At 39.0% G+C, this 14205-nt stretch overlaps 1 protein-coding gene and 1 long non-coding RNA gene across 3 annotated transcripts in view; both read left to right on the top strand.

The window, feature by feature from the left end:
* LOC122559905 overlaps positions 1 to 7006 on the top strand; it is a 29139-nt gene extending 22133 nt beyond the window's left edge. For both annotated transcript variants that reach the window (XR_006314591.1, XR_006314592.1), the window contains exon 4: positions 6691 to 7006. This is a non-coding gene — a long non-coding RNA (uncharacterized LOC122559905). The remainder of the gene's footprint in view (positions 1 to 6690) is intronic.
* Positions 7007 to 13411: 6405 nt separating this feature from the next.
* LOC122560064 (tyrosine-protein phosphatase non-receptor type 1-like) overlaps positions 13412 to 14205 on the top strand; it is an 89417-nt gene continuing 88623 nt past the window's right edge. The window contains exon 1 of the mRNA XM_043710268.1: positions 13412 to 13584. Coding sequence (XP_043566203.1) covers positions 13528 to 13584 — 57 coding nt within the window. The 5' untranslated portion in view covers positions 13412 to 13527. The remainder of the gene's footprint in view (positions 13585 to 14205) is intronic.

The following is a 14205-nucleotide window of genomic DNA, read 5'->3' as shown; positions in this document are numbered from 1 at the left end:
AACTACCACTAGATGTCAGTATATGCCCAAAGGAAATTTCATTGTTCTGACATTGGTTAGGCCACTTTTGGAATATCGCGTGAAATTCTGGTCTCCTTGCTAACGGAAGGATGTTGAGAAACTTGAAAGGGTTCAGAAACGATTTACAAGAATGTTGCCAGAGTTGGAGGATTTGAGCTATAGGGAGAGGTTGAATAGACTCGGGGTGTTTTCCTTGAAGTGTCGAAGGCTGAGGGGTGACCTTATAAAGGTTTATAAAATCATGAGGGTCATGGATAGGATAAATAGACAAAGTCTTTTCCCTGGGGTGGGGTGTTCAGAACTAGAGGGCATAGGTTTAGGGTGAGACGGGAAAGGAAATAAAAGAGACCTAAAGGGCAACATTTAAGATGGTACGTAAATGGAATGAGCTGTCAGAGGAAGTGATGGAGGCTAGTACAATTGCAACATTTAAAAGGCATCTAGATGGGTATATGAATAGGAAGGGTTTGGAAGAATATGAACTGAGTGCTGTCAAGTGAGACTAGATTAGGTTGGGATATCCGGTCGGCATGGACAAGTTGGCCGAAGGGTCTGTTTCCCTTTTGAACATCTCTATGACTTTATGACTCTACATCACGGAATGAAATGAACTAAATTTCTATGTCATATCAATATACACATATGTTATACACTTCACAATACAACTAATCCTCCTTAGGTCAAATCCTCTTTAAGGCTCAAGACTGTTAATTTCTTTTTTTTCACAGTCCCTTAGAGTCAAGGATGACTTGTTTCCACTTTGGGGGTGGGGGTTCTGCAATGGCTGATTGGTCCAGTCCTGGAGCTGCAGATTTTGCCACAAGCAGGTGAAGTGGTGTTTGATGAGATGGGTGGGTGGGAATCTTTGGATTCTGCACACTCTTGCCAATGCTTGTGCTTGGCCTCCTTATGATCCACTTGGTGATGCTTAAAGTGGTTGGTGTCTTCACAGATTCTTCTTCCTCAATTTGTGTGTTCTAAGGCAAGTGATTTCCACATGTCAATGGAGATCTTGCACTTGTTTAGGGAAGCTTTCAGAGTGTAGTATTTCCTCTGCCATCTTTGTGATAGCTTACCATTGCAGTGGTCAGAGTAGAGCACATGTTTAGGGAATCTTGTGTAAGGCAAGCAGATAATGTGGCCAACCTACTGCATCTAGTCATACGTGACCAGTGCCACAATACTGGAGATATTGGCCTGGAAAAGGTGAGGCTCATATTGTTGCACCTATCCTGCCAGTGGATTAACAGGATTTTGTGAAGGCAGTACTTGTGATAACTCTCCAGGGATTTGAGGTCTCTGCTGTATGTGGGCCTTACATTTTTTGCAACAAGATTGCGCTTCCCATTGTAATTTCCACTATACAACAACCAAACAACATGTTTCAACATTTATTTGGTAAGATTGTTGCTCAACGTGAAACTAAGGCATGAATATCAGAAGAGCCCTGGTTTGATTTTCTGTATGCACTGTGCTACACCTAATGTTGATATGCCATATACACAAATCTCATGAAGTCAATGACAGTAGCAAAATAAAATTAATACATTTAATATGGCCAAGATGATTCCACTTTAATAGTTTAAGTGAATCTGTCAGTTTATTTTGTATTGTGCAGGACTCATATCAGAAGCTGGTGGCACAACAGAGTATAGCCGCTTCAGTTGGAATGCAAGAGCACGACAGTTGGCCATGCAGTTTTTTGGAAAGAGAAAACAAAAAAGTGTTGCTACTTTTGATTGCTGCGCAGTGATTCCTGCTAGAAGAATTGCCTGTGCAGACCTGGTGCAACAACTAACAATACTCCGTAGTAAAGAATCATATCAACATTTAACAAATATGAGGAATAGTGAACTACCAAGGCATGATCTCTGCAAAGCCTAAACAACTATAGGAAATAAAGGGAACAAATTGGAAATATTTTAAAAAATCTCTTCCCTTGTAATAGGCTGACTAAAATTACAGAAAACACAGGTATGGAAGAAAACTCAGCCAAATGGGTTCCAGCCAAAATACACCACATGGAAGTTTCTAGTCAGATGAAGAGCTCAGTTGATTGAATTGCATTGTCTGACATAAATCACTGCTAAATAAATCAAGTGGCCATAGGAAATGAGTTTCTTGTTCATAAAACAGTTGCAAAGTAATTTAATAAATAACTGAGATTTGTCTTCAGTGAAAATACACTGTTAGTATTACCAGCTTTGCCAAAATGGGTTATGAAATCATCTGTATGAATCAATAATAATAAGCAAACCTAATTATGCTATGAAGTAGAATCTGAACTTCCAATACCCATTAGGTTATTCAAAAATATGTAACTTGTTCCTTGCTCTTTCAAAAAGGAAATTACATAAGACAACAATAAGGCACACTATATTTCAAAGATCTACTTGATAACTCACAAATAACATAAACAATGGTCAGTTCCACTGGTTTGCATAAATTCTAGTAAAATAGACAAGAATACAGTATGTGAGCTCACAATCAGTATAGAGTTCAGAAAACCACATAATCTTTTTTTTTGAAAAGGAGGATGGCTTAATTGGTCACTGTACACCAAGGACCAAAATTAGTTTCTCATTACACTATTGTAAAAATGTTGTCAGAGGCAAAACCTATAGGCAGGTTTATGCAGAAACTTGCCAGCTAAAACTTGAGCAGAAGATTTAAGTGAAAAATCTTTTAATGACATCTACTTTTATAGGAAATTTACATAACTTAAATGTCATGCTGCTGAAACAGCTGTTTGCTGAGGAAGCTTTCTTGCACAACACGATATTTCAGACTTTTGATTCAAGTGCTGTCAAGTTTGAAAAGGATCTATGGGGAAAAATACTTTTACATTATATCTGAAATTCAGCAGCATAACCTCTAATTTGTAAGCATGCAATTTTGAAAGAATACATTTGACTGTCACCGTTGACGCTTACTCTAGAAAATGGTGGGAAAAAAACAAATAATTTGTACTTAAAGCCAATCAGGATGCACTTTAGGTGCTGACTATCAAGTAATTTAGTAAAACAGAAAATTTGTTAAATATTTATGAAATCATTTAAGATTGCTTACAGAAGCATCTCAAATGTCACTGCCAGTGACAGAAGAATACTTTGCAGTACACATTGCAGACTTATTCACTGCTTATTAATTTTTCTCAAAGACCAAGAACTGTAAGCTTTTCTTGCCCCAGCCAAAGATTTCCATTCAACATGCCCTTTCCAAAAGATGGAGCTGATATTCTGTGAGCATTCTGTGCCCATTCTCCACTAATAGCTTAGTCTCAATGTCAGTAGGTTATTGGGCCATCCGTGGACAATTAAAATATTTTAGTTAAAAACTTACATTCAATAATGAATCAAAAACAAAAAACATTAACAATTAGATTGCAATTATTTCTTTAAAAAAACTTTCCTTAAATAACTAATGAAGTGCTTTTCATCTGTTCTGTTATGTGGAACATTGCTGTGTGTAAATTAGTTGTCTTGTTCAGAGGCAGTATTAGGCATATATGTTTATATTTAAATAATATGTGAAAAACTGGAATTGAAGGGGGAATCACATTGTAGTGTCAAGGAAATAAAGCGTTTAATGCGTTCTGTGGTTTACATGTTGTTTACAGAATGTCCAATGGCTTTGGTGCAAAAGGTAAATAACACTTACAAGGAGATAAGAGATAGGGTTTATGGCTCTTAAATGCTGCAAAACATAGGGTTGAAATGAATAATGGGGCCTCAATGCTAACTGTTGCCTAGCAATCCTTTCTGGACATAGTTTCCATTTTACAGAACAAAGCAGTCATTACGGAAAAAGCCCAAGGAGCTGCAAGTCGTTCTCCCTCAGGAAACATTATTGGGAATCTGACAGAGTTCCCAGTTGTCAGCACTTCTAACTACTGTTTTGAATACTATTATGACCAATCCTCAGGCAAGGGTCAATCCATTTTTGTACAAACAAAAATCACTATTTGCTATAATTAATTAGATTCTAGCTACAGGTAAAGAGTTATAAACTATCATATAACATTACTAAATAAAATTTTAAACCCCTTATAAACTCCCCCTCAGGCATAGACAGAGTAAAATAGGTTATGGGCACTGGGTGAAAAGTCAAAAGACATTCAGTAGTCTCTGTTTTCAGGTTTTCTTGTTGCAATGTATGAGTGTCCTGTTGGCCAGCATGTTGCTTTAGTCATTTGTTACTGAATGCTTCCACTGGCTGGTAAGAGATACAAGGTGGCTAGTTTACTGATGAGTCTCTGACTCATCAGTTAAAATTTCAGCTTATGATAACTGATGCAGTCAAGATAAATTGATTTTCTTCAGGTTTACGGTGAGTTTTAACTGCAAAGAACAGGGAAATGCTTCTAAGCTGGGCAAGAGCTGAACATTGCTCGGTTTCTAACTTGCTCCAGCTCCAAGTTATCCAGTTATCTGAAAACCAATCACACAATTGTCAGCAGGCAAGAAAGTCTCTGTCATGGATGACTAGCCCATTTTCCAAAGTACAATCAACTTCTTGTTGCCAGTAAAAGCTACATCTCTATATTCCCATGGCTCCAAATTACGTGCAACTAAAACTTCAATTACTGTTTGTTCAGTCATTTATAGTGCTTGTAACAGGTGCTAGGTTATCTTTAAAAACCACAGTCACACTTTCAAATACTGGTTTTAAAACACGTCTTTCTCATTTTAGTCCAGTTTTTAAAAATAATCTACAAAATACCAATACACAGTCCTCAATTGTGGACTCAGAATTCCCAAATGATTCCCAGAGGTCTTTGATGACAATCATACCATGGTGATAATTTTTTTAAACAACTCATTATGGACTAACATGAGATACAGAGCTGGAGATGTGTTGCTGGAAAAGCGCAGCAGGTCAGGCAGCATCCAGGGAACAGGAGAATCGACGTTTCGGGCATAAGCCCTTCTTCAGGCTTATGCCCGAAACGTCGATTCTCCTGTTCCCTGGATGCTGCCTGACCTGCTGCGCTTTTCCAGCAACACATCTCCAGCTCTGATCTCCAGCATCTGCAGACCTCACTTTCTCCTCTAACATGAGATACAGACTAAGGTTCCAGTTTATTATATCTAAAATATTTTCAAGACCTAATAGCTAACTTGGATGTAAAACAGTTGACATTCACATGGTGCTTCAGAGAAAATCTATCAGACTCTTAAGATAATGATCAAAGAATATTGTCATGAATATCCCTGCAGAGGTTCGAATAGCTGGACAATTGATTTGTGATGCAGAGTGACATGGGTTCAATTCCTGTACTGGCTGAGGTCATCATGGAAACTGGTAACTTACCCAGGACATGAGATAGGGAAAAGGAAGTGTTGCCAAAAGTAGCAAAAGTAAATTTCTTGATAGACCTCTCAATTCCTAAAACTAAAAGGGGAATCATGAGATTTTTGCGACGGAGTGGCTTCTGTGCCAAACGTTAGCACAATAGCTTCCTCCCAACAGACTTATTGCAAAAGCATGTAAAATGGTCCAGACTTTTTGTCAAAATAGTCAGTGGTAAACAGTTTTTGAGAAGCTAAAGACAATCCTAACAAAGATTATGTATTACCCACACTTGACTTCATTTAAGCTTTAAAATGGCAATCAATGCTAGTAACTTGGGCAAGAGGATGAATCAATCATGGAAAAACTAGTAAGACACTCTTCCAAGGTAATGAATCAGCATCAAAAGAAATATTCTACAATAAAAAGGGAAACTCTGAGATTGTGATTGGGTTTTAAATGTTTTGAAATTTACATCTGTAATAACAAATAAATGCTAATATACAGTGAACATAAATCAAAATACTTGACCTTTTCAATAGAATGTGCAGAGTTATGATGAAAGTTTTCACATTTCTGGAAAAGATAACATAATTGCTAATTTATTATCAATAAGGTAATGATGTTGAAATAATTTAGAGATTATGTAGGTGACAAGAAACTGCTTGGTTTTCATATATTAAGTGAATGAAGACTAATAAATAAATAATTTTTACCTCATCATAATTTTTATATTATTGTAAGTGGTATTTCATTTCCCAAGAATAGTGACATGGTGGGAGTATATTATTTAAGAATTATGTGAAAAACTGGAAGATAGGTGGACGGCATGGTGGTTAGCACTGCTGCCTCACAGCGCCAGAGACCCGGGTTCAATTCCCGCCTCAGGCGACTGACTGTGTGGAGTTTGCACGTTCTCCCCGTGTCTGCGTGGGTTTCCTCCGGGTGCTCCGGTTTCCTCCCACAGTCCAAAGATGTGCAGCTCAGGTGAATTGGCCATGCTAAATTGCCCATAGTGTTAGGTAGGGGGTAAATGTAGGGGTATGGGTGGGTTGCGCTTCGGCGGGTCGGTGTGGACTTGTTCGGCCGAAGGGCCTGTTTCCACACTGTAAGTAATCTAATTTAATCTAATATATAACAGTTTAGACATTTGGATTGAAAAGGTTGTGGTTTCATGAAAAGAAAATCAAGAGTTTAAAGTGTGCCATGGTTTACTTGCTCTTTGCAGAAAGTCAAGTGACTTTGAAGAATAGGCAAACAAAGCTTTCAATAAGAGATCTGATTTTTGACCTTAATTAGTGGAAAATATGACTTTGAAAAAACTGCGGGCCCTTTCATGTTAATGCTCACCTAGCAATCTTTTTTGTCTATTCACAGACATAAGAAATCAGTCAGGAGAAAATCTCAAGAGCTGCAAGTCTCTTACCCTCTCAGTTGAAGGTTTTCATAACCTGAAAGCATTTCTAAATTTCAATATTTCTGACAACCTAAGAAAACTTGAAAAACTGAACTGTGGCCACTTTCCAAAGACTTGGTTCCAACATGATTTCAGCTGAAGATCCTCCATCAGTCTACTATTGTCAGTGGTTTGATGTCATGGACAGAAAATAGTAGACTGTGAAAAGTAAATAGATTCTATCCATTTTTTTCAAACTCTTACCTGACCTTTTTTCCTTTTGTCTTTTTAATTCCCTTTCTGACCATATTGTGGGTCTACCTACAACACATGGGCTTCAGTACTTCAAGAAGGCAGCTCTTATTGACAACTTGGCATGGGCAATAAATGCTGGTCAGTCTGCAATGTCCTACAAATGAATAAAAATTAAACATACCTTCTCTGGACTGATGTCTTTTGTGTTGTGCATGTCCATATTTGAGATTAAGGGGACATAGTTCAAATTCTGGATTACAGTTTAGATGTTAACTGGTAATAATTGGGAGAATAATTTATATTTTATAACAAATGGATTATTTGGGTTTGTTTTCTTTTCATTCATTCAAGGGAAATGAGAATTGTTGGCTTGCCCTACTTGCTTTTGAGTAGGTGGTGGTAAATACTCTGACCAATAAAGAAAAGCATACCAAACACCTTCTTCATTATCCTGTCTACCTGCGACTCTACTTTCAATGAGCTATGAAGCTGCACTCCAAGGTGTCTTTGTTCAGCAACACTCTCTAGGACCTTACCATTAAGTGTATAAGTCCTGCTAAGATTTGCTTTCCCAAAAACCAGTCCCTCACATATATCTAAATTAAACTCCATCTGTCACTCCTCAACCCATTGGCCCATCTGATCAAGATCCCGTTGTAATCTGAGGTAACCTCTTTGCTGTCCACTATACCTCCCAATTTTTGTGAGTTGATTATTTGTCCATCACCATTGTGATTGGATATGGCAGGTCTGCACAGCTTAAATCTGATTTGTTGGTTGTGGATTTGCTTAGCTCTATCACTTGATGCTCATACTGTTTGTTATGAAACTAGTTGTGTTTGGTAGCTTCACCAGGTTGACACCTTGTTTTAATGGATGTCTGGTGCTGCTCCTGGCATACCCTCCTGTACCCTCTATTCAACCAAGGTTGATCTTTTGTCTTGATGGTAATGGGAGTGAGGGATATGCCAGGCCATGACGTACATTATTGTGCTGAAGTACAAATTTGCTGATGTCAATGGCCAACAGTACCACATAGATGCCCAGCCTTGAATTGCTGGATCTGTTCGAAGTCTGTCCCATTTAGCACAGTGATAGTGTCACACAACAGGATGGACGTATTCTTAATGCGAAGGCAGACGTCATCTCCACAAGGACTGTGTGTGGTCACATTTACCAATGCTGTAATGGACAGATGTGTTTGAAGTCGGCACATTGGAAAGTATGAAGTCAAGTATGTTTTTGCCTCTTGTTTTTTTTCTCACCACCTGCCAAAGGCCCAGCTGGTAGCTATGTCCTTTGTTCCATTGTCACAGTCAGTGCTTTCTCCAAACGTTGCTCAATGTGAAATACTTACTCATCAGCTGATGGAGGACTTCCTCCCCACTTCAAACCACTGTTCCACCAGCTCTACTGGGTCTGTCTTACCAGTGGGACAGGAGAGATTAAGGGATGGTGACAGTGGTGTCTGTGACATTGTCTGTAAAGTATGATTCCATGAGTATGTCAGGCTATTATTTGATTAGTGCTTGAGATAGCTTTCCCAATTCTGGCACTACTAGTTACTAAGAAGGACTTTGCAGAGTTGTCTTTTCCGGTGCCTAGCTTGATGCCAGGTGGTCCTTTCCATTTCATTTATTTCCTAAGACTTAGTAGTGACTGATTCAACTGAATATTTCAGAGGGTCAACCACATTGCTTTGGCCCTAGAGTCACATGTAGGCCACACCAGGTGAGGATGGCAAATTTCCTTCCTTGATGGGCATTAGACATTAGTGAGTCAGATCAATGTTTCCAACAATGAACAATGGCTTCTTGGTCATCAGAAGATTCTTAATTCCAGATTTTATTGAATCATCACCACTTGCTATGGCAGGATTCTAACCCGGGTCTCCAGAACATTCGCTGAGTTTCTGGATTAATAGTCTAGCGATAATGACACTAGGCCATTATCTAGTGGCTTCATTAAAGTATCTTTACCTGGTTGGCAAGACGTAACTAACAGGGTGCCATAGGATTCAGTGTTTTGGGCCCCAACTACTTACAGTCTATATTAATACCTTGGATGTAGGTATAGAAAGTACTATAGCCAAATGTGCAGATCACACTAAAACAGGTGGGAGAGTAAGTTGCAATGAGGAATTAAGAAATTTACGAATGGATAGGATTGGGCCAAAATGTGGCAGGTAAAGTTTAATGTGAATAAATGAGAGGTTATCTATTTTAATTGGAGGAATAGAAAGGCAATTTATCTCAATGGAAAGAAACTTCAAAGTGCTTCAGTGCAGAGGGATCTGGGTGTCCTTGTGCATGAATTGCTGAAAACCTGTATGTAGGTATCACAGGTAATAAGTAAGGCAAATTAAGTTTCAGCATTTATTGATAAAGGAAAAGAGTACAAAGGTAGGGAAATGCTGCAAATGTACAAGGTATTAGTGAGACTGCACCTGAAGTTTTGCATACAATTCTGGTCCCCTTTAGTCAAGGAAGGAATGCAGTTGTATTGGAGGCAGTTCAGAGGAGGTTCACTAGATTGATTTCAGAGATAAAGTGTTTGTCTTATGAAGAGAGATTGAGTAGTTTAGAAGACTGTGAAGAGATCTAATTGAGGCAGATGCTAAAGAGATTAACAAAGTAGATGTAGAAAGGATGTTTCCTCACGTAGGCAATCTGGAATGAGAGGTCATAGTTTTAGTGTAAAGGAGAGCAGATTTAAAACAGAGATGAGAAATTAATTCTCTTAAAGGATTGTGAATCTGTGGAATTCACTACCCCAGACAGCAGTGGGTGGTGGGACATTCAGTACATTGAAGGAGATAGACATTTTTAATTAGGAGTGGGTTGAAGCGTTATGGAGAGTGGGTAGGAAAGTGGACTTGAGGCCGAGATGAGATCAGCCATGATCATATCAAATGGCAGAGCAAGCTCAATGGGCTGAATTGCCTACTCCTGTTCCTGGTTCTTATGTTCTTCTATTCTGGACAACAGTAAAAACACATTTTTGTGATTGAATTAGCAAATTTATATTACAGGTGATCTGGTTTGCTTGATAATCAGTGTATTCATCCCATCACAGTGATAACAAGAATGCTTGTATTTCATAAATAATCAAGCAATACTTTTAGATGTCCTTTAATGAAAGGTGCTGTGCTAATGCAAGTCCTTTGGATTATAAAAACCTGTTATATCCGTGGATCCAATCCCACGTAAAGTTGAGGTATCACAGAGCTAATAAGTCACTCTAGTTTCACATACTGATGCACAAATGTATTTTCCTGCAACCATTTGCTTGGATTTTGTTACTTTGCTATACTATAATTCTTTCTGGAAATGTGTTGCTGGAAAAGCGCAGCAGGTCAGGCAGCATCCAGGGAACAGGAGAATCGACGTTTCGGGCATAAGCCAAGAAGGGCTTATGCCCGAAACGTCGATTCTCCTGTTCCCTGGATGCTGCCTGACCTGCTGCGCTTTTCCAGCAACACATTTCCAGCTCTGATCTCCAGCATCTGCAGACCTCACTTTCTCCTATAATTCTTTCTAGTAGTCTCACTGCGTATTCAACATCCTGCTATTTTGTTCCTGCTTTTTGATGTACACATTTATTAATCTTTGAAGACCATGGTTCAGAGCCATGTAATACATTTAAAATTCTATCAAACTGTCTGTTCGATAGTTTAAGCCTGACGCCAGATTTCTAAGTCATGGCTTTTATTTAAGCACAAGAAAGTGTTAGTAGAGCACTCAAGCCACAGTTTATAGGAACTACAGGGAATTACATTACACTATTTATCCTTAGATAGACATTTTGATCCATTCATTATACATCATCCTACACAGCATACACTTGAGTTAAGAAATATGAGAAGAAACTGTACTGGAACAAATGAAAAAAAAGGAAGAGAATGGGGAAAACATGAGCCTTCATGTTGTGGTATGCAAGATATTAACTAGAAAAGTTAAGAGCTTAGACATGTAGTTAGGTGGAAAACTGGGATTTATGATTTTAGAGTATTCGGTGGAGACTTTGTCTAGTTGCAATGAGACCAGGCATTGAGCAGAAGGGTATGAGATTCCTCAATATTTTGAATGTCTCTAGCAGAAAGTAAAGGAAGGTGAAACAGTTCAGTTATTTTAAAACTATTTCATACACACTGATGATACTCAAGAGCAGGCAGTGCCCTTATGGCCAAATGTTGGATATCTTAAGTTGCATATTTCAGATTAAGAATGAACTTATTTTGCTTCAATTTCTGCTATATCCTTAGTGTTTGTTGTGGGTCTGAAAGATAAAAAAAAAGTTACACTCAGAATTGGATTCGAACAGACTAAAAACCTACAGATCAAACACATTAATACAAATTTCTTACCATTAAAAAAATCCTTAGAATTTCAGAGGTCAGTTGCCTTTGTTTCTGGAACGGTCAGCAACTAAAATTGACCAGATCAAAGCGACTTCACGAGCCATCTGCGTTTTTGTCATGATCTCTACTCAGAAAATATTTGGATCAAAGTTTCCTTAATGGCAGGACAGTTTAATTTAAAATGCTGTTGTACATAAATCTGCACAGCTGGAGAAATGGACAAATTGGAATCTACCCAGAGATCTAGATGGAACTCTTAGCTGGAAAGAATATTAATATCTCAACTTTAACAGCTGTTTTACAAACAACTTATTTTGGCCCACATTAGCTATGAAAATGTCATTGAGTTCACTTGTAAAATTAAGATGGTCAATTAACAAATCACGTATGGCATTACTTTGATTGAACTTTAATTCATCAGTCTTGCAGTCTATAAGTTGCAAAGTTCAGATTATGTGCTAAATAGCTGCACCATCGGTAATTCACTGCATTTTTATTTTAATATATATGTATTGTTTAACTTGAATATAATAATTTGTTAATACAATACTTCCAGTCTTTGTCAGCAAGAAAACATGGTGGTCTTCTCTGTGACCTCTGATGCAATGTGGTTGAGATAATTTGTTGTTCATTTAGAATAGTATCCCCCCTCACAAACCACATTATGTTGCAGTTTCAGTTTCATTTGATATGCAATTTGTCCCTCTGTCACAGAAAGGGGTTGGATGAAATCTTGAATTGTAAGTAGAGAAGTATACTAAAATAATCTGTCAATTAGAATAACATAGTAAGATATACTTAAAAATGTTTAGGGTTTCACCTTTCAGTTGTAAGTTTTCTAAAAAAAAGTTTCTGAATTTCATACAATCCTTGGTAAGAATCTTTTGAAGAATACAAGCTTTCATAATTTGTCTAGTTTCCTAAGAAGGACCACTACTTGGATGCAATGGATTCTTTGAACTCTGTGGTCTTTTCTCTCAACTTGTACCTCCCCAGAGATCAAAGCTACTTAAAAAATCAGGAACTAAAATTGAAATAAGTAGCAATGGTAGAGAGAAAAATTGTTAATGTTTCAAACATAACATTTATGATCACCTTTCATCAACAATGAGAAAAATATGAAACAAAAAAAGAAACAAAATGAGGATACAGAGTTCATGGTCTGAAATTGTTGAACTTCATGTGGAGTACAAAAGATGTGTTAAATCAAGAGATGAAATATTATTTCTCAAACTTAAGAAATAAGTAATGTGGCCTCTGACTGAAATAGTGCAACAGGGAAGAGATCTTGGGTTTCAGTCTGAAAGATCTACACAATAGATTTGGGGATCAAAGTCAAAAGCCATGTCTCCAACAACATTTTTCTAGCTGTCTGCTACCTGGCAAATTGTTTCATGATTATTTTAAAACTAAACTTTTTTAAAAACTCTTAAAGAGTTTCAAATCCTTCCTGTCAGCCTGGGGGGCACTTAACCCATGGATAAAGTAAAAAAGCTTTAATATATCACTAGCAATATTCCATGATACAAGGACATCGCTTGGCTGCTGTAGTGTTTGCTGTTTCTAAACTCAGGCAATTCTCTTAGATCCACATACCGGCGTACAGACTTTACTTTACCCTGAGCTTTGGTTCGGTTTTAGATTTAGACAGTTATGTTCCAACAAAGCCCTAATTATTATCAGAAGTACGTTTTTTCCAGAATCTTCAGCCTGGCCCGCCGCCAAGGCCGCTGGGATACGATCGGAAACGGGAACTACATCTCCCGGCAGGCATCGCGAAACTCCCCAGCTGCGGTATAAACATAGAGGAGCAAAGCGCCCCGAAAGTATGGGGCTACGCCTAGTGTAAACAATTCCCCGCTTTTATGAAGCAATATCTAATTTTTCGGATTGAGGCATGTATTTCGGGCCCGTGGATCGCACTGTCCCCTGGGACCCTCGAGCAACGTAATTTCCTGCACGGTGCACTACGATTCCCATCAGGCAGTATACGCAGCCCACCCACCCCCTGCGTCCTGATTGGTGGAGGCGGATGCCAGTCATGGGCTGGAAGGGAGCGTGTTTCCGGTGTGTGGTCGAAGCCCTCCTGATGCGAGGGAGTTGAGATGAAGTGGTAGGAGCGGAGCGCGAAGGGGAATTTACGGCGTTAAGTGTGAGGCCCAGAGTAGAGTGGAGGGGAGAAAGGCACAGCGCACTTGGAGTCATGGAGCAGGAGTTCGCGGAGATCGACAAACAGGGCAACTGGGTGATGCTTTACCAGGTGAGTGTCCGGGGTCGGGAGGGCGAGCGAAAGAGCGTGGTTCGGGAGTCCTTCCCCACCAACCCCCAACTTCTCCTCCCTAAGCCCTGTCCCAATCAGCCTGGGGGGCCGAGTTACAGGCTGCATGGAGGGAAGTGCAGACCCGCGGCTGGAACACCTGGCTCTGTGCACCGGCAACTCATGTGGCTGCCTTGATTCTTGAGTGTTGTACCAGGTCCCATCGGTGTGGGAGCCGCTTGTGGACTGTGGAGGGGTTGTCCAATTAATTAGTGCTGTCAGCAGCCACTCCGGCAAATTACTGTACAAACATTATAACCAGCAACTGTCACTCTACTGCCTTGGTAACGTCGGGACCCACACCGACTTTTAAAACGACATAGGCAAATGGTCTTTGTAATTACCTGGGGTGATTTTTCTCTCTCTCTCTCTCGGCTGAATTTGCTTTTTTAAAGCATCCGGTAATATACATCACGAAATACATTGTTCCCTGATTTCGTTTGCCAACTTCAGTTATTAAATCATATCCTGGTTTCATTCTTAAACAGCGAATAATTAGCGGTAATTGGTGGTTAGGCGAAGATTAATTTTTGCATTAATTTTGGTTAAGCCTACTAATGATCG

The sequence above is a fragment of the Chiloscyllium plagiosum genome, chromosome 20 (assembly GCF_004010195.1).
Source record: "Chiloscyllium plagiosum isolate BGI_BamShark_2017 chromosome 20, ASM401019v2, whole genome shotgun sequence".
NCBI classification, from domain to species: Eukaryota; Metazoa; Chordata; class Chondrichthyes; order Orectolobiformes; family Hemiscylliidae; genus Chiloscyllium; species Chiloscyllium plagiosum.
This window is presented reverse-complemented; position numbering and strand designations above follow the sequence as displayed.